The sequence below is a fragment of the Zootoca vivipara genome, chromosome 2 (assembly GCF_963506605.1).
Source record: "Zootoca vivipara chromosome 2, rZooViv1.1, whole genome shotgun sequence".
Classification (NCBI taxonomy): Eukaryota; Metazoa; Chordata; class Lepidosauria; order Squamata; family Lacertidae; genus Zootoca; species Zootoca vivipara.
In genome coordinates, this window is record NC_083277.1 from 55,888,673 (window position 1) to 55,910,486 (window position 21,814).

The 21,814-nt window shown below is 41.6% G+C and overlaps 1 protein-coding gene across 1 annotated transcript in view; it reads left to right on the plus strand.

The window, feature by feature from the left end:
• Window positions 1-21,486, plus strand: part of RHOA (ras homolog family member A) — a 31,338-nt gene extending 9,852 nt beyond the window's left edge. Inside the window, exons 2-5 of the mRNA XM_035105965.2 lie at window positions 12,247-12,404; window positions 16,211-16,331; window positions 17,435-17,565; window positions 20,241-21,486. Coding sequence (XP_034961856.1) covers window positions 12,249-12,404; window positions 16,211-16,331; window positions 17,435-17,565; window positions 20,241-20,414 — 582 coding nt within the window. The 5' untranslated portion in view covers window positions 12,247-12,248 and the 3' untranslated portion in view covers window positions 20,415-21,486. The remainder of the gene's footprint in view (window positions 1-12,246; window positions 12,405-16,210; window positions 16,332-17,434; window positions 17,566-20,240) is intronic.
• Window positions 21,487-21,814: the final 328 nt, after the last annotated feature.

The window sequence follows — 21,814 nt, forward strand, 5'->3', positions numbered from 1 at the left end:
GTCATCCCCTTCTCCTAGTGCCCTCAATCTTTCCCAACATCAGGGTCTTTTCCAAGGATTCTTCTCTTCTCATGAGGTGGCCAAAGTATTGGAGCCTCAGCTTCACGATCTGTCCTTCCAGGGAGCACTCAGGGCTGATTTCCTTAAGAATGGATAGGTTTGATCTTCTAGCAGTCCATGGGACTCTCAAGAGTCTCCTCCAGCACCATAATTCAAAAGCATCTATTCTTCGGCGACCAGCCTTCTTTATGGTCCAGCTCTCACTTCCATACATCACTACTGGGAAAACCATAGCTTTAACTATACGAACCTTTGTCGGCAAGGTGATGTCTCTGCTTTTTAAGATGCTGTCTAGGTTTGTCATTGCTTTTCTCCCAAGAAGCAGGCGTCTTTTAATTTCGTGACTGCTGTCACCATCTGCAGTGATCAAGGAGCCCAAGAAAGTAAAATCTCTCACTGCCTCCATTTCTTCCCCTTCTATTTGCCAGGAGGTGATGGGACCAGTGGCCATGATCTTGGTTTTTTTGATGTTGAGCTTCAGACCATATTTTGCGCTCTCCTCTTTCACCCTCATTAAAAGGTTCTTTAATTCCTCCTCGCTTTCTGCCATCAAGGTTGTGTCATCTGCATATCTGAGGTTGTTGATATTTCTTCCGGCAATCTTAATTCCGGCTTGGGATTCATCTAGTCCAGCCTTTCGCATGATGAATTCTGCATATAAGTTAAATAAGCAGGGAGACAATATACAACCTTGTCGTACTCCTTTCCCAATTTTGAACCACTCAGTTGTTCCATATCCAGTTCTAACTGTAGCTTCTTGTCCCACATAGAGATTTCTCAGGAGACAGATGAGGTGATCAGGCACTCCCATTTCTTTAAGAACTTGCCATAGTTTGCTGTGGTCGACACAGTCAAAGGCTTTTGCATAGTCAATGAAGCAGAGGAAGATGTTTTTCTGGAACTCTCTAGCTTTCTCCATAATCCAGCGCATGTTTGCTATTTGGTCTCTGGTTCCTCTGCCCTTTCGAAATCCAGCTTGCACTTCTGGGAGTTCTCGGAAAAAAGACAATAAGCAACTGCAAAAAAGGAGTTAATAAGAAAACCGCATGAAGGGAGGGAGGGAAGTCACAGCTCGGCAGAGCAAAGTGAAAGGGGAATATAAGATGTATTGTATAAAAGAACGATTTTTGTTTTGTTTTGATGTTAATTGGAAAAATTGAATAAAATTATTTGAACAAACCTCATTTTATAAAGCGGTCTAGTTTCAGCAAACCATAGTTAAGATTAGCCACAGTTCAGGTTTGGATGATGTACCGTGTTTCCTCTTTTTTAAGACACCGTCTTATAACTTTTTTCCTCAAAAAACAACAACACACGGTGTCTTATTTTCAGGGGATGTCTTATTTTTTTAATTAGGTTTTTATTACCTTATGGCCTCCTCGGCCGGGCCGCTGGCTCGGGGTGCTGCTGGGCATTCCGCACGGCGCTGCTGGGCTCTCCGAGCAATTGGCACTGCAGCAGCCGCCAGTTCCGGGCGCCGAGGTGGCAGGCCTCCTTTGCCGGGCCAGGCAGAGGCGAGGCTGCTGGCTCAGGCGCTCCGCCTGGCGCTGCTGGGTGCTCCGAGCACTCGGTGCTGCTGAGCATTCAGCGCGGCAGGCCTCCTCAGCCGGGCGAGGAAGAGGTGAGGCCGCTGGCTCGGGCGCTCTGTCCGGCGCTGCTGGGCGCTCCGAGCACTCGGCGCTGCAGCAGCCGGTTCTGGGCGGCAGGGTGGCAGGCCTCCTTGGCTGGGCCAGGCAGAGGTAAGGCCGCTGGCTCGGGCACTCCGCGTGTTCACCGCTGCAGCAGCAGCCGGCTCCAGGCCCCGAGCTGGCAGGCCGCAGCCGGCCTGCTAGGTCCCACTGGCTGGCTGGGGCGCTCGGCTATCTTGCTCCACACCGCATGGAGGTATGCCTTATTTTCGGGGTATGTCTTATATTTCGCAAATGCTTAAAAATCCTGCCATGGCTTACTTTATGACTACAGTACGTCTTAAAAAAAGGGGAAACACAGTAACAAGCTGAAGCAAAAGCGCCTGAGTTCCTTATGGCTGTGCCAGGGAGGAGGGGGAGCCAGAGTTTAAGATTTGTTCCAACTTGTTTTCATAATGCTAAGCCATGATTTAGCATTACTGTATACTGTATACGTGAAGAAGGCCAATGGCTACCATTAGGTTCAGGTTCCATTTGCAGCATTGCTTGAGATCAACCCCTGATTTTAATCCTTTTGGTTGGTTGGTTGGTTGGTTTTATGTCAGTTGCCTAATTTTATTTGAGTTCATCTTTAAAAGAAATATAGGTTACAATCCAGAGTTAAGTGTGTGTACTGGGACTAGCAGAAGCTGACTTGTCCAGACTCCTGAAAATGCTCCACTGAGTATCAGTGGAAGGGGTGGACTGTGGCACTGAGAGGGACCCCCCAAAATCAAGCAGAAGCAACTTCCATAAGCTGGAACTACACTCAAGGAAGGTTCCTTGGTCAATTTGGGGGGATTTCCCCACAGTCTTGATGTTTATAACTCTCCTACCACTGCAGCATTTTTACTTGCCAGAGTAATTAAATATCTATTATTTGGTTTAGAGTAAAATGTGCAAAATTAGCAAATATATTTAAAATGTATTTGGTTAGCTTGAATCACACTAGTATGGGTTTTCTTGGCAAACAACTTGCATTTTGTGACAACACAAACTGCTCTTTGTCTGTCAGTAACATTCTGGAAGCAGGAGTTCATTACTTCTATATAGCCATTTTTGCCGAGACAGACTCAGTTCTATGTATATTTGGAGGTGAGCCCAAGTCAGTGTGTTTGGAATGGATTTTTCTTTGTTCTAAGATTTCAGAAGTTGTAACCAAAATGCATAAGGGTAAACAGTCTAAATTTGCAAACGGGGCAGACTTTTAGTAGTTGTGACTGAAGTTGTTCATTCTGGTTCTGATTCAATCCAAAAATGTATTTGAAATTTAAAATTACTTATAAGTGCAGAGTGTACACCACCTAATTAAAACAGCCTAAAGAAAAACGAACTTCAGCCTTCCATTAAAGCTACAGGTGGCTTGCCTGGGGCCCTCCAGATATTGCTCAACCCTCAATCCCAGCAAGCATAGTCATTTATCAGCAATGATGGGTATTGTAGTCAAGTAGCATCTAGAGCAGGCATCCCCAAACTTTGGCCCTCCAGATGTTTTGGCCTACAACTCCCATGATCCCTAGCTAACAGGACCAGTGGTTGGGGAAGATGGGAATTGTAGTCCAAAACATCTGGAGGGCCAAAGTTTGGGGATGCCTGATCTAGAGAGTGCAGGTGGGCCACAGTTTAGCCCCTGCTATCTCAAAGACTTACCCCCCTGTCTGTGCCTTCATTTCCTGGATCTTGATTCTTCCCCCTTCCCTGATCCCAAATATACGGAATCTATTATCTAGGAACTTTTGATTCAGGCTAAACTGAAGACCTGCAGGAGGCTAGAAGGGAGAGACATGTACTTCCTTCCTTAAATGTCAACACCAAGGAGTGACTCATAGTCACAACCACTTTTCTAAGGTTTGTCAACTTTGGGGGGGGTTTTTTTTTTTTTTTGTTCCTCTACATGAATTAGTTTGACCAAACTGCGGGAGGCAGTGGAAGACAGGAGTACCTGGCGTGCTATGGTCCATGGGGTCATGAGGAGTCGGACACGACTAAACAACAACAACAACAACATGAATTAGAAGGGACGCGAGTGGCGCTGTGAGTTAAACCACAGACCCTAGGGCTTGCCGATCAGAAGGTCGGCGGTTCAAATCCCTGTGACGGGGTGAGCTCCCGTTGCTCGGTCCCAGCTCCTGCCAACCTAGCAATTCAAAAGCACATCAAAGTGCAAGTAGATAAATAGGTACCGCTCCGGCAGGAAGGTAAACGGCATTTCCGTACACTGTACGCCGGCTCCCTCAGCCAATAAAGCGAGATGAGCGTTAAAGGTAAAGGTGACCATTAGGTCCAGTCGCAGACGACTGGGGTTGCGGCTCATCTCGCTCTATAGGCCGAGGGAGCCGGTGTTTGTCCGCAGACAGCTTCCGGGTCATGTGGGCAGCATGACTAAGCCACTTCTGGTGAACCAGAGCAGCACACGGAAACGCCGTTTACCTTCCCGCCGGAGCGGCACCTATTTATCTACTTGCACTTTATGTGCTGTCGAACTGCTAGGTTGGCAGGAGCTGGGTCCGAACAACGGGAGCTCACCCCGTCGCGGGGATTTGAACCGCCGACCTTCTGATCGGCAAGCCCTAGGCTCAGTGGTTTAGACCACAGCACCACCCACGTCCCTAAAGATTACACCCTGCTTATTGCTCTAGCCAACCAGATTAAGATGCTTAACTCAAGTGGAATCATTAACTTTAATAACTGTGCAGTTGTAAACGTGAATTATTTTTCATTTTCAGTAAAAATTATACATATTTTTTCAAGGTTGAAATACTGATATTATGAGCTACCATTAAATGATCAATATGTCAAGTTTTTGAAGATAGTCCTAATTTTATAGGGTTGGATCCAGGCATGTCCTCCTACAACTGAGTGGCTCCTTTGGTTTGTGGAGGGGACTCCAATCCAGCAGAAATTCCTGTTGGAGCAAACTGGCAAATTGGATCGGAGCAGTAGACAGGATTCTGTTCTGGCCTGCTGACTGCAGGCCGCTTTTGTTAACAACCTGACACTACATAACATATAACTTCAAAGTGAAGGAATCAGGGTTGTACTTAAGCACCCCAATTCTTCCCTTTTTCGTTGTAGCCCAAACTTGAATTCGAGCTACAGCTGCTAAGATTCCTGCTGTCTGTAAGCTCTGCTTTCAGCAGCGATCAGCTGCACCCAAGAACTCATGAGTAAAACCAATCCCAGCACGGCTTGCATTTGGTGCCATATTTTAAAAACACCTACACTGGCTCTATTTGCTGAGGAGCAGTTGGGAGCACTACCACTCTATCAGAGAGTTCCCCATCCCTCTTGAGTGGATTTTTATGGGGCTGCAGAGAGGAAGAGGAGGAATCTCCTTTAATCCATTAGCGCATGAGTGGAATTTCACTCATGGGAAATAAGGATCTAGCCCAGGCTTCCTCAACCTCGGCCCTCCAGATTTTTTGGGCCTACAACTCCCATGATCCCTAGCTAGCAGGACCCAGTGGTCAGGGATGATGGGAATTGTAGTCTCAAAACATCTGGAGGGCCGAGGTTGAGGAGGCCTGATCAAGCCCATAAAGTTATTAATACATATTTGCTTAACTTCCACAAGTGAGGAAAACAGTAGTTCAGTTAGGACTGCAGAAACCATTTAAAAACTATTCTGATACTTAATGCCAGTATAGGCACAATCTTAACTTGCATTAGGTAAATGTCGTTAATGTCAGGTCTTTATATTTTGGTGTGGGACTTGAAAAGAAGGAATGATTTATAAAACCTAAGTCACTGTGTTCATTGTAATTGAAAAGCTGACATAAGTCACCAAAATAACACACTGAAAGCAAGTTTTGTTCTGTCTTAAGTCTTTAATTTAGAAAGCTAACATAGCATTTGGCAGCTGACAACAGCTTACCTCATGCACTTAATTTAACAACAGGAAGCAGCTTTTTAACTCTCGCATAACTTTTCTCTTAGTTCTTCCTATCACCCAATGGATACCAGAAAAAGTATTCTGCAAAGCTAGCAGAGTGTAAATATATTGCTTTTAGACTTTTTAAAACTTAATTGTCCCCTTGTTTGCAACAGGCTGCAAAACATCTTAAAGCCTGCTCTTTTAGTGGTTAAAAAGCAGGTAGATCTGAAGGAAGGAGCAGAAGAACTCATTGTATGAAATTAATGACTGTGTTAGGTAGTTTCCTTGTCTTGCCTGTGTATAGGACAGATTGTATATTTCTAGCACAAGTATCACAAATTCTCAGAGAAACATCTTCCATTGCATATTTCATAATCTAGTCTTCTAATTTATTTCTGCATTTTTCTTCAGCCTAACACACACTTCTGTTTTTTTGCTGTCTGCAAGTTATGCCCCTGCTGCTTCAATTTAGTATTTAAATATTTGTGTAAAATAGTTTGCACCTGAAAAATTCAAAAAGCTCAAAGAAGCTTAATTCATGACAGTTCATTATTGACGTATGTGGAATTATGGCAGGCAGCAAAAAAGAATTATACATCTTGGATACTGTCAACTACGGTAAGAACCTGAAAATTACCTTGGTTTGTGATATTTTAATACAACACAGCCTTGAAAATCTACAAGTTACTAGGTCACCCTGCCTTCATATACTTGTGTTAGTATATGTTAGTCACTTGTGGTTTAAAACAAATTTACAAAAACTACATGGCCACCTGGAGACAATACTTAACTTTCCACAGCAGCCAAGCAAGTGGCTGTTTAAATGCCTAATATGACACTTGTTAATGAGATGGGATAAGAAGAATCTCAGAATGGAGACAATTAGGCTTTATTCCTGCACAAACTTAAGTTATAACCCCCCCTCCAAGCCATTGTGTATTCATTTTTATGCAAACTTAAGACTTTGACCCAAAGAAATCTCTGTGTTAAAAAAGAATCCTTAAAAAAAATTCATCAGTTGCTTAAACACAATAGTGTGAAATTGTACTTCAACTTTCTGATAAAATGTTCTGGCAAGCTGAAAATGGTGGTGTGGGACAAGCTGACTGTTCTTTTGCAGACTGAAGGTAAAGGGATCCCTGACCATTAGGTCCAGACGCGGACGACTGGGGTTGCGGCACTCATCTTGCTTTACTGGCCGAGGGATCCGGCGTACAGCTTCCGGGTCATGTGGCCAGCATGACTAAGCTGCTTCTGGCGAATCAGAGCAGCGTACAGAAACGCCATTTACCTTCCCACCGGAGCAGTACCTATTTATCTACTTGCACTGTGTGCTTTCGAACTGCTAGGTTGGCAGGAGCAGGGACCGAGCAACGAGAGCTCACCCCGTCATGGGGATTCGAACAGCCAACCTTCTGATCGGCAAGCCCTAGGGTCTGTGGTTTAACCCACAGCGCCACCCGCGTCCCGTTTTGCAGACTACTAAAGCTTAAAAGCGTTGAGCTTTGGGCATTGAGCTTCAAGCTTCCCTTTCAATCTGTACTGCCCCCAAGTCTTCTCTATCAAATGTTTCATGAAATTATGCGTATTTTCTCTTTCATTTTTCAAGGAACCATAAATCGCTGTATTCAGTGCTACATTCATAATGCTTGCATTGGTTTGTATCATTGCATAGAAATACAGTGGGACCTCTGGTTACAAACGCTTCAGGTTACAAACTCCGCTAACCCAGAAATAGTACCTCAGGTTAAGAACTTTGCTTCAGGATGAGAACAGAAATCATGCTCTGGCGGTGCGCCGGCAGCAGGAGGCCCCATTAGCTAAAGTGGTGCTTCAGGTTAAGAACAGTTTCAGGTTAAGAACGGACCTCTGGAACGAATTAAGTTCTTAACCAGAGGTACCACTGTAGACAATTTGCAGGCAAGGAAGTGGCACTCTAGATGGTTCGGTGATGTCTCCTAGGCCTAGTTGGAATATTCTCTAAACAAGAACAAGAATATATCAGTTGTGTGTTCTCATGCTGAATTCCCTAAGCAACTTAGGGTGCTGATTTTTCATTGTCTGAAAATACTTTTGGCAAGGGATTATGGATAGGTCACAAAGCTTAATTTGGAGGCAGGCCTTTTTTCTCTCTTAAGGCAACTAGCAAATAGATAAAATCATGCAACCCCCCCCCCCATTTTTGTGATAGTGACAGAGCTCTTACAGTTTCACTGAAATTTGCTGAGTAATCATCTTCTTAGGGTTAAATAAAACCCATTACCCTTCCACACAGAAATTCAGAAGTTTTCTCTCCATTGTGCTATATGTAGCTTAGAAGTAGCAGATCTTGGAGCACTTAAGGAGAAATAGGAGTAAAGAACAGTGGTGACCTCATGGCTATTTTTGTATTCAAGTGTGCTTGTTCCAGAAAAGACAAGCCATGGGAAATGTATGTATCCGTGACCTTCATTTGTTCCTAAATGGAAACAGGCCTCTAATATTGGAATGAAGCAACATACAGTGGTACCTTGACTTACGAATGCTTCGACTTCCGAAGGTTTCAACTTACAAAGTCGACAACCCCGGAAATATTTTCGCCGCATGCGCAGAAGCGCAAAATCGCGCTTCGTGCATGCACAGAACAAGCACTTCGACATCCAAAAACCTCGACTTACGAAGAGCGCCACGGAACACATCGTCTTCGTAAGTTGAGGTACCACTGTACTTAAAAGCAACATTTTAAAAACTTGAAAAATTCTTGAATCCACAGTTCAAAGGTACGAGTGTAATTGATTATAGCATTGCTTTTGTCTCTGACCAGGTTGCTGAAAAAGCAACATTCTTGGGACTTAATATTGCCAAAGTACTTTCAGATGCTGCAGAACACAGAATGTCTTCAGGTATTTGTTCCAGGAATGCAGTCTGAGAGTCTGCCAAGTGTGTTGCTTAATCCTGCAACATGGTGACATGTACAAATGAAACCATGTGTTTTCAAACATTTATCAATCAAGGAACAACCATGTGAAAGTTCAAGTGTGTTTCAAATTCATACAAATTTTCCATTTTCTGGAGTTAATGAAACAAAAATGAAAGTTTTTGGAAACTACAGATCTTCCAGACACTAGAGAAGTTGTTATTTTTCAATATTGGTATATTTTCCTTGAAGGATATAAATAGAATAAAGGATAAAAAACAAAGAGCCAGTGGTGTTGAGGCCAGGCCAGAATATAAAACCAATACATGGAGGACCAGGGTTCAAATTCTGCCTTGGCCATGAGCTCGCTATATGACATTGGCCCAGTCACTCTCTCAGCCAAACCAGCTCACAGGATTGTTGGGAGCATAAAATGGAAAAGAGAGAGAAACATGTACACCACCTTGAGCTGCTTGGAGGAAAGGTGGGGTGTAAATAGAATCATAAATTTAAAGTAAATGGACTCCATAGGGTTCTAATCACAAGTCCTTGGGGGAAATCCATTGTCTAGATATGGCCCAATTTGATAAAATAATACCATTGCAAAAAGTGTTCTAATTTTCCAAAAAGATTCCTGTCTTGAGTTTCTTAGCAATCTCTGTGTCAGCAGAATTCAGCAGCTCCTTGGATCGATCACAATTCACCTCCTACTGCTTAAGACTGGCTGCATATTTCTAAAAACCATTTCAGGCTAAGTAATTGCTTTGGATGATGCCTTCCTAGAGCAGATTAACAAACATTCATAAAAGAGATATAAATAGTCACTTCATTTTTCTAGAAGGTGGAAAAAGCAATATGTGGATTGACTATCTTGGACTTCATTCTCACCAACAGGGAATAACTGGTCAGTAAAGTAGAAGTAGTGGAACCTTGGGAGGAAATGACCATTTCCTTTTGGGATTCATTATACAGAGGAAAGGGAAAGCTGAGTGTAGTTAGACATGCACTCTGGACTTTTAAATTTTTGATTTCTAAAAGTGTAATGAACTATACTGGCTGAGATCCCATGGTCAGAAATACTCAAAGAATGGGTCACGATAGATGGGATTTCTTAAAGGTAAAGATGTTTGAAGGCACAACCACAAACAATTCCAACAAGCAATAATAGTAGGTGATATCTAAAGAAACCAGTATCAGGGCATAAGGAACTTTTAGATGAGCTGAAATTTAAAGGGGACATGTTTAAGAAGTGGAAGAAGGGGCAGGTTGCAAAGGAAGAGTATAAATAAGTAGCCAATGCTGGCAGGGAGAAGGTCAGGCAGGCTAAAGCTCAGAAACAAGCACAGAATTACAAGAGAGGTTAAAAATAATAGGGGCTTTATGGCTATGTTTGAAGCAATAGAAAGAACAAAGAAGTAGTAGGACCTCTGCGTGGAGAATACCGAGAAATGCTACCGTATTGGATGACGGAGAGAAAGCAAATCTGTTCAACATCTACTTTGTCTTCACCCAAAAGCAAAGCAGTGCCCAATGTGGTGATAACATATTAGTCTTTCACCAAAAGAAATCTGAAAGGCTGGGGCTTCATGGCTTCAAAATGTCCTTACTTTTACATTACTGGCACTGTACAAATGTATCAGTGGGTTCTTCCAATTGATTTTTACACTTGACCCTGCATTCTGGGTTTGGAGTGTATCTAGTGTGCAACTGACTCCACTTGTCAATGGGCTAAGCACTGCATTTATATTTACCATTACAAATCACCATAAAATCATAACCATGAGCTGTGAGATCCTGGCACTTGAAATTTATTTTTTCCTTCTCAGTATATCAGTATACTGGATATTTCTAAATTATCCTGTGTAGTTCAACTATGTTGTATAGGTCTGATACCAGTATGACTACTTCAGATTTTGCCTTTGCTGCAATCCTATTGAATTCAATAGGACTTAATTCTAAATAAGCATGGTTAGGATTACACTACTAGGATACACTACTGAATAGGCATAATTAGGATTACACTAGGGCAATAGTAAATGCACAATGGTTCTTTGACTTCAGTGCCTATGAACCTATATGACAGTTCCTTGGACTAAGTACACTACCGTAGGTGACTCAGAAGGATCTGGCTCAGTATTGCCGTGACTGGATGCTTCAGAAGCTGTTCCATCTCTGCATCTAGGTTTTTGCTTGAGTCTTGTTCTTGTAATTCTGCAGTGCAAAGATTTTTCAGAAAGCATACTTCAGTTGTGTGTAAATCCAGTATTAATCTCTAATTATGTGATCATAAGTAAGGAAAGTCCAGTTTGCCCCTAACCTGTTTAGAATTTTCAAAGGCAGAAAGATCCAAGACCATAGGAATGGATTCCTTCTTGCTTTAAGCTTGCTGTCTGAATCTCTCAGACAGTTTGGTAGCTATGTGTATATTATTTCCTGTTGGTCGACTGGGCTGCAGAGAGAGCTGCGTCATGGCACTCTTGGGATGACTATTAGAAACTGCTAGGATTTCAGGAAATGTCTTCATTGTAACCCTTCCATGGAAATTAGTTTCTGATTCATGTTCTGCGGGGTTACCTTCCACTCTTCCGTTCCACTCCTGAGGCTACCAGGCTAATTGTTTTGTTCTTCTAAAAAGAATCTTATGAAAATGTGAAGACACAGGCAATGCAATACAATAGAGACAAGTTTGCTTGTTAAGGATTACTGCTGTTTCTAAGAAAATAAGTATTTTTTTACATACTTAAAAATGTGTTTTATGTAATTGAAAATACAATTATATTAATTCTTCTTTATTATATAAAAGTATTGGACACTGACCCATAGAACAGTTGTATTAACATTTAAGAAAAAAGAAGGAAATGAAAATTTTAATAAAAATGTTAGATGTTGTGAAGCTGTAACTGAAACCTTAGCAACTTAAAGGGGAGACCACTCTTAATCTTGGGTGGGGGGAATGCAGTGTAGTTGGCTCTTGATAGATGTGGAGTAAGGGAATAAGTTGCCAGTGTTAGTTGTGGGGTGGGGGTACACATCCATTTTATATATTTACAACTGGAGTCTCAGGCTTAAGGCCCAGGGTTTTTTAAGTTCTTTTGGGCTCCAACTACAGCACCCCCAAAACTCTACACAAATTACTGAACTATCTTCACAGTTAGAAATTACAATCTAGAAATTATCACAGTACAGTATGACAAAAGGAGTGAATCAGGAATGGCTGCTACTGCACGCCTCAGCATCAGAGTTGTCCATGACTACTTTAAAATTAGCATTGTTGGTGTGAAAAGCATAGGACATGGGTAGGCAAACTAAGGCCTGGGGGCCGGATCTGACCCAATTGCCTTCTCAATCTGGCCCACGGACGGTCTGGGAATCCGCGTGTTTTTACATGAGTAGAATGTGTCCTTTTATTTAAAATGCATCTCTGGGTTATTTGTGGGGCCTGCCTGGTGTTTTTACATGAGTAGAATACGGTATGCGGTTTTATTTAAAATGCATCTCTGGGTTATTTGTGGGGCACAGGAATTCGTTCATTCCCCCACAAAGTCTGAGGGACAGTGGACCCGGCCCCCTGTTGAAAAAGTTTGCTGAGGATGGGATGCAGTGCAGGTGAGCAGAAAACTCTGGAATCGGCAGTCTGTCAGCTTTTCCAGCCAAGAGGGAATACTAGCCTGCAGCATCCCTACCACACTGCCTTAGAAAAACCATAATTTCTGTAAAGTTTTTAATCATCAATGTGTTTCTCTTTGCAGCAATGGCAGCCATTCGGAAAAAGCTGGTTATAGTGGGTGATGGTGCCTGCGGCAAGACCTGTCTGCTCATTGTATTTAGTAAAGACCAGTTCCCTGAAGTATATGTTCCCACGGTATTTGAAAACTATGTAGCAGATATTGAAGTTGATGGAAAACAGGTGAGTCTGCACTTCTGCCACTAGCACATCACCTACATCTGTTTTACAGAGTATATAGTTAGCATAAATGAAACTACTGTATAGTTAAGAGATCAATATCATGGATTGAATCCTGAGTCTCATTCATGCAAATGAAAAGGCTTCTTCCATCTAGGAGAACTGGAAGGTTTCTGCTGAGGAAAGGGGTTGAGATTTTCAGTTAACTTTTCATGCACCCCATGCTACCAGAGAGGTCCCAAACATCCAGAGCAGCTGTTGGAGATGTTGTTGTTGTTTAGTCGTTCAGTCGTGTCCGACCCTTCGTGACCCCATGGACTATAGCACGCCAGGCACTCCTGTCTTGCACTGCCTCCCGCAGTTTGGTCAAACTCATGTTCGTAGCTTCGAGAACACTGTCCAACCATCTTGTCCTCTGTCGTCCCCTTCTCCTAGTGCCCTCCATCTTTCCCAACATCAGGGTCTTTTCCAAGGATTCTTCTCTTCTCATGAGGTGGCCAAAGTATTGGAGCCTCAGCTTCACGATCTGTCCTTCCAGGGAGCACTCAGGGCTGATTTCCTTAAGAATGGATAGGTTTGATCTTCTTGCAGTCCATGGGACTCTCAAGAGTCTCCTCCAGCACCATAATTCAAAAGCATCAATTCTTCGGCGCTCAGCCTTCTTTATGGTCCAGCTCTCACTTCCATACATCACTACTGGGAAAACCATAGCTTTAACTATACGGACCTTTGTCGGCAAGGTGATGTCTCTGCTTTTTAAGATGCTGTCTAGGTTTGTCATTGCTTTTCTCCCAAGAAGCAGGCGTCTTTTAATTTCGTGACTGCTGTCACCATCTGCAGTGATCAAGGAGCCCAAGAAAGTAAAATCTCTCACTGCCTCCATTTCTTCCCCTTCTATTTGCCAGGAGGTGATGGGACCAGTGGCCATGATCTTGGTTTTTTTGATGTTGAGCTTCAGACCATATTTTGCGCTCTCCTCTTTCACCCTCATTAAAAGGTTCTTTAATTCCTCCTCGCTTTCTGCCATCAAGGTTGTGTCATCTGCATATCTGAGGTTGTTGATATTTCTTCCAGCAATCTTAATTCCGGTTTGGGATTCATCTAGTCCAGCCTTTCGCATGATGAATTCTGCATATAAGTTAAATAAGCAGGGAGACAATATACAACCTTGTCGTACTCCTTTCCCAATTTTGAACCAATCAGTTGTTCCATATCCAGTTCTAACTGTAGCTTCTTGTCCCACATAGAGATTTCTCAGGAGACAGATGAGGTGATCAGGCACTCCCATTTCTTTAAGAACTTGCCATAGTTTGCTGTGGTCGACAGGAGATAGGAGGGAAAAAATCACTCCCTTTTCCACCACGGAGACTATCCCATTAGCAAAATTCTGCTCACATGAAATCTGAATCCATCCCAAGGAAACTTGGATGAATCTATGGGCATGTGATTACATTTGGGGGGTGGCCTCCTTGTTCTCTTAATGAGTTCATATATGGTTGCTACTCTGTGTAAATAGCACTCTCACTAAATAGAAGGTTTGACTAGCTTAATGTTAGATTCCCCCCTCTCAAATCATTTTAATGAAATTGAAGGGTATTTGTTCTGTTCTCAGTTACATGTTGCTAAAGTTAATGAAAGGATATCTTAGAAACAGCTTAAAATGTTGTACATTCAGTGGGTTAGTATTGGAACAAACTGTTTCGCCAATTAAAATTTTGTGGGGGTGCCTCTTTTGCAGAGTGCAGCACATAGCAGCATTTTTTTTACATAGGTGTGTAGAAGTAATGAAAAGCAGAACTGAATCTGTTTTATTCTTGATCATCAGACTTTATTTGAAACCAAGCTAAATTTTGTAAGTTTCTTTATTTTTAAATTTTAATGTATTTATAAACCACTTAAGACAGTCTGTAAGCTATTTACAGAATAACAAATACAATATATAGCAATGAAACTGAGAGGCTACGATATATAATGCAGTACAGTATTAAACATAAATACAATATTGTGCAATAAACAATAAAATCCTAAAAAGCAAAAGTATAACAGGTCTCTTTGAAGCACCTTTAGAGTCCGGGATCCCTTCTTCAGCCTCCCACTTACTAAGGCACATCCTGACTCGCAAAGTGCTACAATCATACCCAAATTCTGCCATACAGATACACAAATCATACAGTGCCTACTACCGTACTAATTCAATATCACCTTCTCCATTCTACTCCCACACCTTACATTGCTTCACCAAAACAGCTGGAAGGCTTTCAGAAACAACAGTATGTATGTGTGCCATTTATATGTGGATTTAAATACAGGATATTCATTTCAAACTACAGAAGAATTTATTATCCTACTGCACAGCAGTATTAGCAATTTCCTACATAAAGGGGAAAACTGGTTTATATGAATACAATCTTGGTCTCTCTTTTCTTGGTCTCTCAGAAAAATCCTGCCAAGTTTTCCTTTCCTTCTACCGTGCCCTGTATTTAAGTCTGTCACTCCAGTGGCAGTTTTTTGAGAATGACATTTGCACAGAATTGTTTTAAGTCTTGGTGCTTCTTCTCATTTGTTTGTACATGAGTGTAGGTGCCCAAGTACAAAAGGTGCATGCCTCATGTCAGCTTGGAATGGCTTCTTTGTGAGTTAAATTACAACTCTGCCCTACAGTGTAAACAAATTTTAGGGACCTTTATCCATTTTGGTCCCTGCTCTTTAAAGATTTTCACCAAAAAATCATTGATTTAAAGATGTGTTTATTATGAACTGAAGCAGGGAACATATGTACTGGGGGTATTAAAATGTAAAATGAGAAGTGGCCTTCAATTTGGTCTTGGGTGTAATACTTTGAATAATTTGCAAATTGATCCAAACCTCTGAATGTTCAATCATATGCACCTGAAAAATGTAAACTGATATTTCTGTTAAGCTATTTCTTATCAATACACTACACTAGTGGCCTTAAGTAGAATAGAAGTTCCCAAGGAACTGTTCGAACTGAATTTTTGGACACAGATATAAAAGCACTGAAACTGTTTGTGGGGTTGTTGTTGTTGTTGTTGTTGTTGTTGTTAATAAAAAAAATTATCCTGCTTTTAGGCAAGGCTCAAAGTGGTTTACAATTAAACATATTTCAGTCAAACATCCACAAAACTCAAAATACTCAATTATATCTAAAAACTATAAAACAGCATAAGACAATGTGGCCGTCTGAAATTGTAACCCAATGATCAGCATCCTTAATTAACCTCCAGAAGCCAGAATGAATTTAGACTGACTGAAGATATCAGAGATTGGCTTGCCTGATATCACTCAGCACCAAGTTCCATAATTTAGGATGGGGGAGTCAGAAAAATACAATTGATACTGATTCTCCCCCATTTCCTTTAATGTAAGGTGCTTCAAGCAAACATCTATTATCACAGTCATATTTGGTAGTAATCGAAACCTACAACCGGCAATGCAGTTTTATAAAATCTAGCTAACAGTGAAACTCATGAGCAATACAGCTAAACACTCAAATTCATTTTTTTCTAACTAGTGGAGGCCGAAAAAAATAGGTGGATATATTTTTTTTCCAAAGAGAAGTTCTGGAAATCTGTTCAGGGCCCATATAAAGAAGGCCTTTGCTGCTTGCACAGCTGTTCTCACCACTGTTGAAAGTAGCATATGGAACAGTGTATTATGTCTTTTTAAATGAGAGAGTGCTTAAATGGAGATGGAGGTGCTCAGGACAAGAACTTTTAACACCACCCTGACAAGCCTTATCTATTAAGGTACCTTCTATTATTGACTGAATGCCCTTATTCTTCCTGTAGGTGGAGCTGGCCTTATGGGATACAGCAGGACAAGAAGACTATGACCGACTTAGGCCTCTTTCATACCCTGACACCGACGTTATACTTATGTGTTTTTCAATTGATAGTCCTGATAGTTTAGGTAAGTAGTTAAAACTAAATTCATGTCATGGCCTCTAAATTACTGCATTGCTAGCAGGATGTCTATACTATATAAGCTAAAACTTGCGTTTTCAATTAAATATTAGTTCTTGTGGGGGGATCTCATTTCTTAATTATAGCTGTGAACAAAGTATATAAAAGATTGATATTATGAAGGTAGGCAAGTTTTATGTAGGAAAGGAGGCTAATATCAAGGACAAAACAGTTGGAGAATTCCATGTTTCTGTGTCTAAAACTGAGCTGAGAGAAACATTAACTTCCCTGATGTGATGAAGTTAGATCTTTTATCACATTTTATTCTACAAGAGGCAAGTTCTTTTCTCTTTAAATGCTATTGAATTTCAATGCAGATATGTGTGGGAATAGTTTGTTAACTAAGGGTAGCTGTAACTTTAACAGGGGGGAATCTGTTTTACTTAGCTGAACATACTTTTGAGGGAATATGCAAAAATATAAAATACATATTTTTGAGGGCAGTATTTCTTCCATAAATCCAGCTTTAACTACTCTAAACTAGCTCCAAAATGTACTGTTCAGTGATTAATGGGAATTCATCATTGGCTCAGTAAAAAGAAAAATTTAAGACCTTGTTCTTCTACAAATCTTCCCAAGTGACTTAAATCAGGGAATGGTAGCAGGCTGAGATTCGTAATGTTCCTTTCTGCCTCGTTTACTAGCTGAAACAGACTAGTGGCAAAGAAATGGTGGCAGAAGGTGGGGAAACTGCTATGGATTCGGTCTTTGCCAAATTAGAGAATGTTGCAAGGAAAAATATATTCCATTAGGATAAGCTATTTGGGAGCTGCCAAAATGGAAACTGGAATCCATTGGAACTGGTGCAAGGATCACACCTAGGAAGGGGGGAGGATCCTGACTGCTCTCACTAACTGCACTAACTGCTAACAGCTGAGAAAATCTCAAATGGCCTGTCGTTTGGGATCTTTAAACTCTGGTGTCTAGCATTTTGAGAGCCCAGCCAGTAAGGCTGGTGAGGGATATGGGAAAATGAGCTCCCATGGAAATTTGCTGTACATGTACGTGACTGAAGATTGATTTTCTGATGTGATTTTTTATTTATTTCAGAAAACATTCCAGAGAAGTGGACTCCAGAGGTGAAACACTTCTGCCCCAACGTACCAATCATCCTGGTAGGAAATAAGAAGGATTTGAGGAATGATGAACACACAAGGCGGGAACTGGCCAAGATGAAGCAGGCAAGTCTTTTTTCCGTTTCCATGCAGTGTCTGTTCCTCTTGTATGTGCTACTGGGGGCTTGGGCTAAGTCTGAAAAATCTTTATTTTATTAATACAGCAGCTGACTTAGAAAGTACTTGAATTTTCAAGTATGTGTATCCTAAAAGATGCTTTGGAATCTGCCTGCTAAGTAGCTTGAATTCTTAAGAGTCACACTTACTGAGCGGGCTTTTTACCTGGAGTTTGTAGCTGGAGCGAGGTGCACAGCTTTGGAGGCACCGCTTGCAGGGCGGGGGCGGGGGCGCGGCCCCGAGTGACACCCCCTCCAGGGTGGTGCCCGGGGCATACTGCCCCCACACTTGCTCTGCCCCTGCTCAGAAGTAAGTCCCACTGAATTCCATGGCAATTGCTGCCTGATAAGTATGTAAAGGATTGTAGCCTGAATTAGCTAATCTCACAGTTGCCACATAGGACTGTCAATAAGGGACACTATAAATTTCCAGATCTATGGGAAAAGATTATTCCCTTTCCCCAGCTTATTCATTTTTACACATTTTTTTTCCAGAGTGGAAGAAGGTGGAGGGATATTTAAGACGACTAGAAACTGGGAGACTAGGGTTAAAATCAGCCATAAAACTCACTGTTGTGACCATGGGTCAATCCCTCAACCTAACCTACCTCACAGGATTGCTGTGAGGATGACATGGGGGGGAAATAGACTCATGAATGCCACCATGAGCTCCTTGGAGGAAAGGTGTAATGGCTATACTGATGAATGAATAAACAAAATTAAAAATCTCTCTCTTGCCTGCCTGCCGACAATTTTGAATTGTTGGGAGGAGACCAGGTTTGGAATTTCAAAAAAAGAAGCCTAACCTAAAAATGAAAGTCAAAAGAACATGTGACACAATCAGGATCTTCAGGCCTGCAGACATTAGACTTTACATGTAGGTCCCCAGCAAATCCAGTGTGCGGCTGTCTGCTAGGTCAAGCTTTCCTTAGGTAGATGTGCAGATAAGGATGTGCAGACAAGGATCCTGTATTAGGTATACTGAGCTCTTATCTGAACCATCTCCTACACCACCCTACTTTTTGTGATAGCATTTTAAGTTTGCCAAAGTGTTTGAGTATTTTTATCTTCACATCAACACTTTAAAGTAGATAATAGTGTAATTTTAGCAAAGCAATCGAAAGAACAGTACTAGCAGCACTTCAAAGACTGACAAATTTATTACAGCATAAGCTTTTGGGGGATAAAGCCCACTTTGTGTCCGCAGCACACGCAGCCCTCCCCCCTTGAGGACACACGATTAGAAATTTAGTTCATTGTTGTCAAAGCACTCCTAAGGTGCAAGAATCACCTGCACTGCTCCAGCTAAATAGGTAGCTAGGCATCTCCTCCTTCACACCTGTGCTCCGATCCAGACAACAGTGCAGCCACGCCTCCACCAGCACATTTAAGCCCCCTTAAATGAATTTCGTCCCTGCTACCAAACCTTCAAAGATTCGTCTCTAGTAATTGCATTTTGCCAGGAAACAGTACAGAAGAGTCTGCCTGGCTTTCCTGCGTTGGAAATAGCAGCATTCTGTTATGCCTTTAGACAACTAAACAAAAGTATAATAAAACTGTATAATTGCAAATAGTTTACAGTATTTTTATTTTTATTTTTCATGGCGTGGGCACATCCCCTGGTCTGTCTCCCTACCCAGCTGGCCAAATCTAACTGTTCAGTGGCATCGCCAAAATTCTATAGTGCAGTACTAGATTTCCTGAGTTGGGCAAGCAATGTGCTGTGGTAAGAAAACTGCCACAGGTACAAAGGGATATTTCATATGTTGCTACAGTAATATGATTGCTTCTAAAGCAGGATCATCACATGGAAAGTTCCATGTTGGCATTGTGCCTACCTGGGCTTGCTTTGTAGAGCAGCTTTAGGATCTAAAGTTTAGGTCATTTTCTCTGTATTTTTTCCAATACTCGAGAATATTCTAGATGTTGGACAAAGGTTATTGACTACTTGATGCTAAAACATTATGCCTTTTTCTTTAGTAAAAATGCTTGCTCACTGTGAGGAAGCCTAGTGTTACGGGTGCAGAGGGATTCACTGTTAGAGATATTTATCTGCCTCTTGGTAACACCCTGCAATATAAATAAGTTAGGTTTCTCGACTGCTATGTAATAGTCCTTTTAAACTGCACGTCTATACCTGACAGTTCTCTGACAGCCCAACAAACTCTTAAGTTCATTTAAATCACTAAGATGTGTGTTGCAACATGTCACTAACTTATAAAACAACTGTCACCTGAACAGTACCTGGGGCAGTAACTGGTCCCCCTTTTCTGCTACACATACTGAGGAATAATGCAGCAAATAAATGATCTCACAATTTTTTTCTCTTTAAGGAAGAAGAGAAGCACAGGGAATAGAATGTAGGCTTTAAGATTCAGGTTTTTGATGGCTTATTTGCACTGACTGCTGCACCATGAAACCTACTGGTAGTGTACCAAACCATTTTTAAGTGTTCACTTCAATTTTAGAAGGCCTCACTTTGCTAGAAGAGCATTGCCAGAAGTTTATCCCCTTCATATTAGCAGCAGAGAATCAGGGGCTTGCATCTGAATTGGGAGGATAAAAACCAAAATGGTCTGTCTTCCTTCCTTTTGAACTATGTTAATTGTTTTTGTGTTTGTACAGGAGCCAGTGAAACCTGAAGAGGGCAGGGATATGGCAAACCGCATTGGTGCTTTTGGATACATGGAGTGCAGTGCAAAGACCAAAGACGGTGTGAGGGAAGTTTTTGAAATGGCCACTAGAGCTGCTTTACAAGCCCGACGTGGCAAGAAAAAATCCGGGTGCCTTCTCTTGTAAAGCACGGCCAGGGGAAGATGGCTGAAGCAGCGCCCTGCACTCAATAAATTTTTGAAGTGCTGTTTATTAATCTTAGTGTATGATTACCAGCCTTTTTCATTTATCTATAATTTACTTAAGAGATTTAAAATTGAGTCTTGCTACCAGTATTTAGAAGCCAACCATGATTTTTTTTATAACGGTCTGCATCAAATACATCTGTGCACACAAGGGTTAACTTCAACATTCCTTTAACAAAACTTTCTCTGCACTTGCAGGATATGCCAGGCGCTAATTCAAGACAATTCTCTAACTTCTTGCTTTTTTTTAGAAATGGGGAGGGGAAAGCTGGTAACACTGAGAATTGGGCTGTAACTACTTCATAACTAACATGTTCTAGCCTATTCAGGCACAACAGACATGGCTGTGGATGAGGTCCTGAGTAACTTCAGTATTTTCACATTTGATTCCCCCCCCCCAAAAAAAAATTCTGTACTCAAAGGCTCTGAAGTGTAAAATGGTGGTTGAGAAATGTGATTATCCTGAAATAACCAAAGTCCCATCCAGCTATGAAAAGTGACAGTTCTGTGGTTTCATGTTAGTTACCTTATAGTTACTGTGTAATTAGTGCCACTTAAATGTATGTTACCAAAAATAAATCTATATACCCCAGCCTAGATGTAGTATTTTTTGTATAATTGGATTTCCTAATACTGTTGCTTGTAACTTCTGTGTACGGTGTTCTGGGTTTTTTAATAGTGTACTTGCAAATAAAGTCAAATGGAGACTGATGCCCTTTCCCCATTTGTAATTGTCCAACCCATTTGTATGACTTAAACATGCCCAGAAAGCTCATCTTAATACCTCCTTCAGGAGCAAGGGGAAAGCAGCTGTTTTACAGTCAAGGTAACTGAATGTTTCAGAAGCTTTAAGTTAACCCCTGCTGAATCCAGCTCCAAGCTGAAAATGCAATTTCTTGTTAATCTGCTGGCCAAATTCCCATCCTGTGAACATCTTGCTGTTCCGCAGCAAACTAAACTCTCTTCTGTATTTCCTGTTTCCAACAACTAATAAAATAAAGGCAGTTTTCTAAGCTCCCTGTATTCTGCTGTTTGTGTTCTTCGCTGTGTAGAAGCTTGCATTCAGGGTGGAACAATGTGAATTTAAAAAGAAAGCCAACACTCATCTTTTTGTCTATAATTGCCAGCAGCACAGCACTGTCTGCAAAATATAACAAAATATGAAGATGTGTAACTCACTCCTGAATATCCAGCGGCTGGGCTCTTGGCTAGTGCCGGCAACTTGATACCAGTACTCCTAGCAAGCTGCCTAAGCAGGTATGAAGGTGGGGTAGAGCAGAGCAGTGCCTTTTCCTCAAGAAGGATCCATGCTTGCATTGCCAGGTTAAAACATGTCTACAC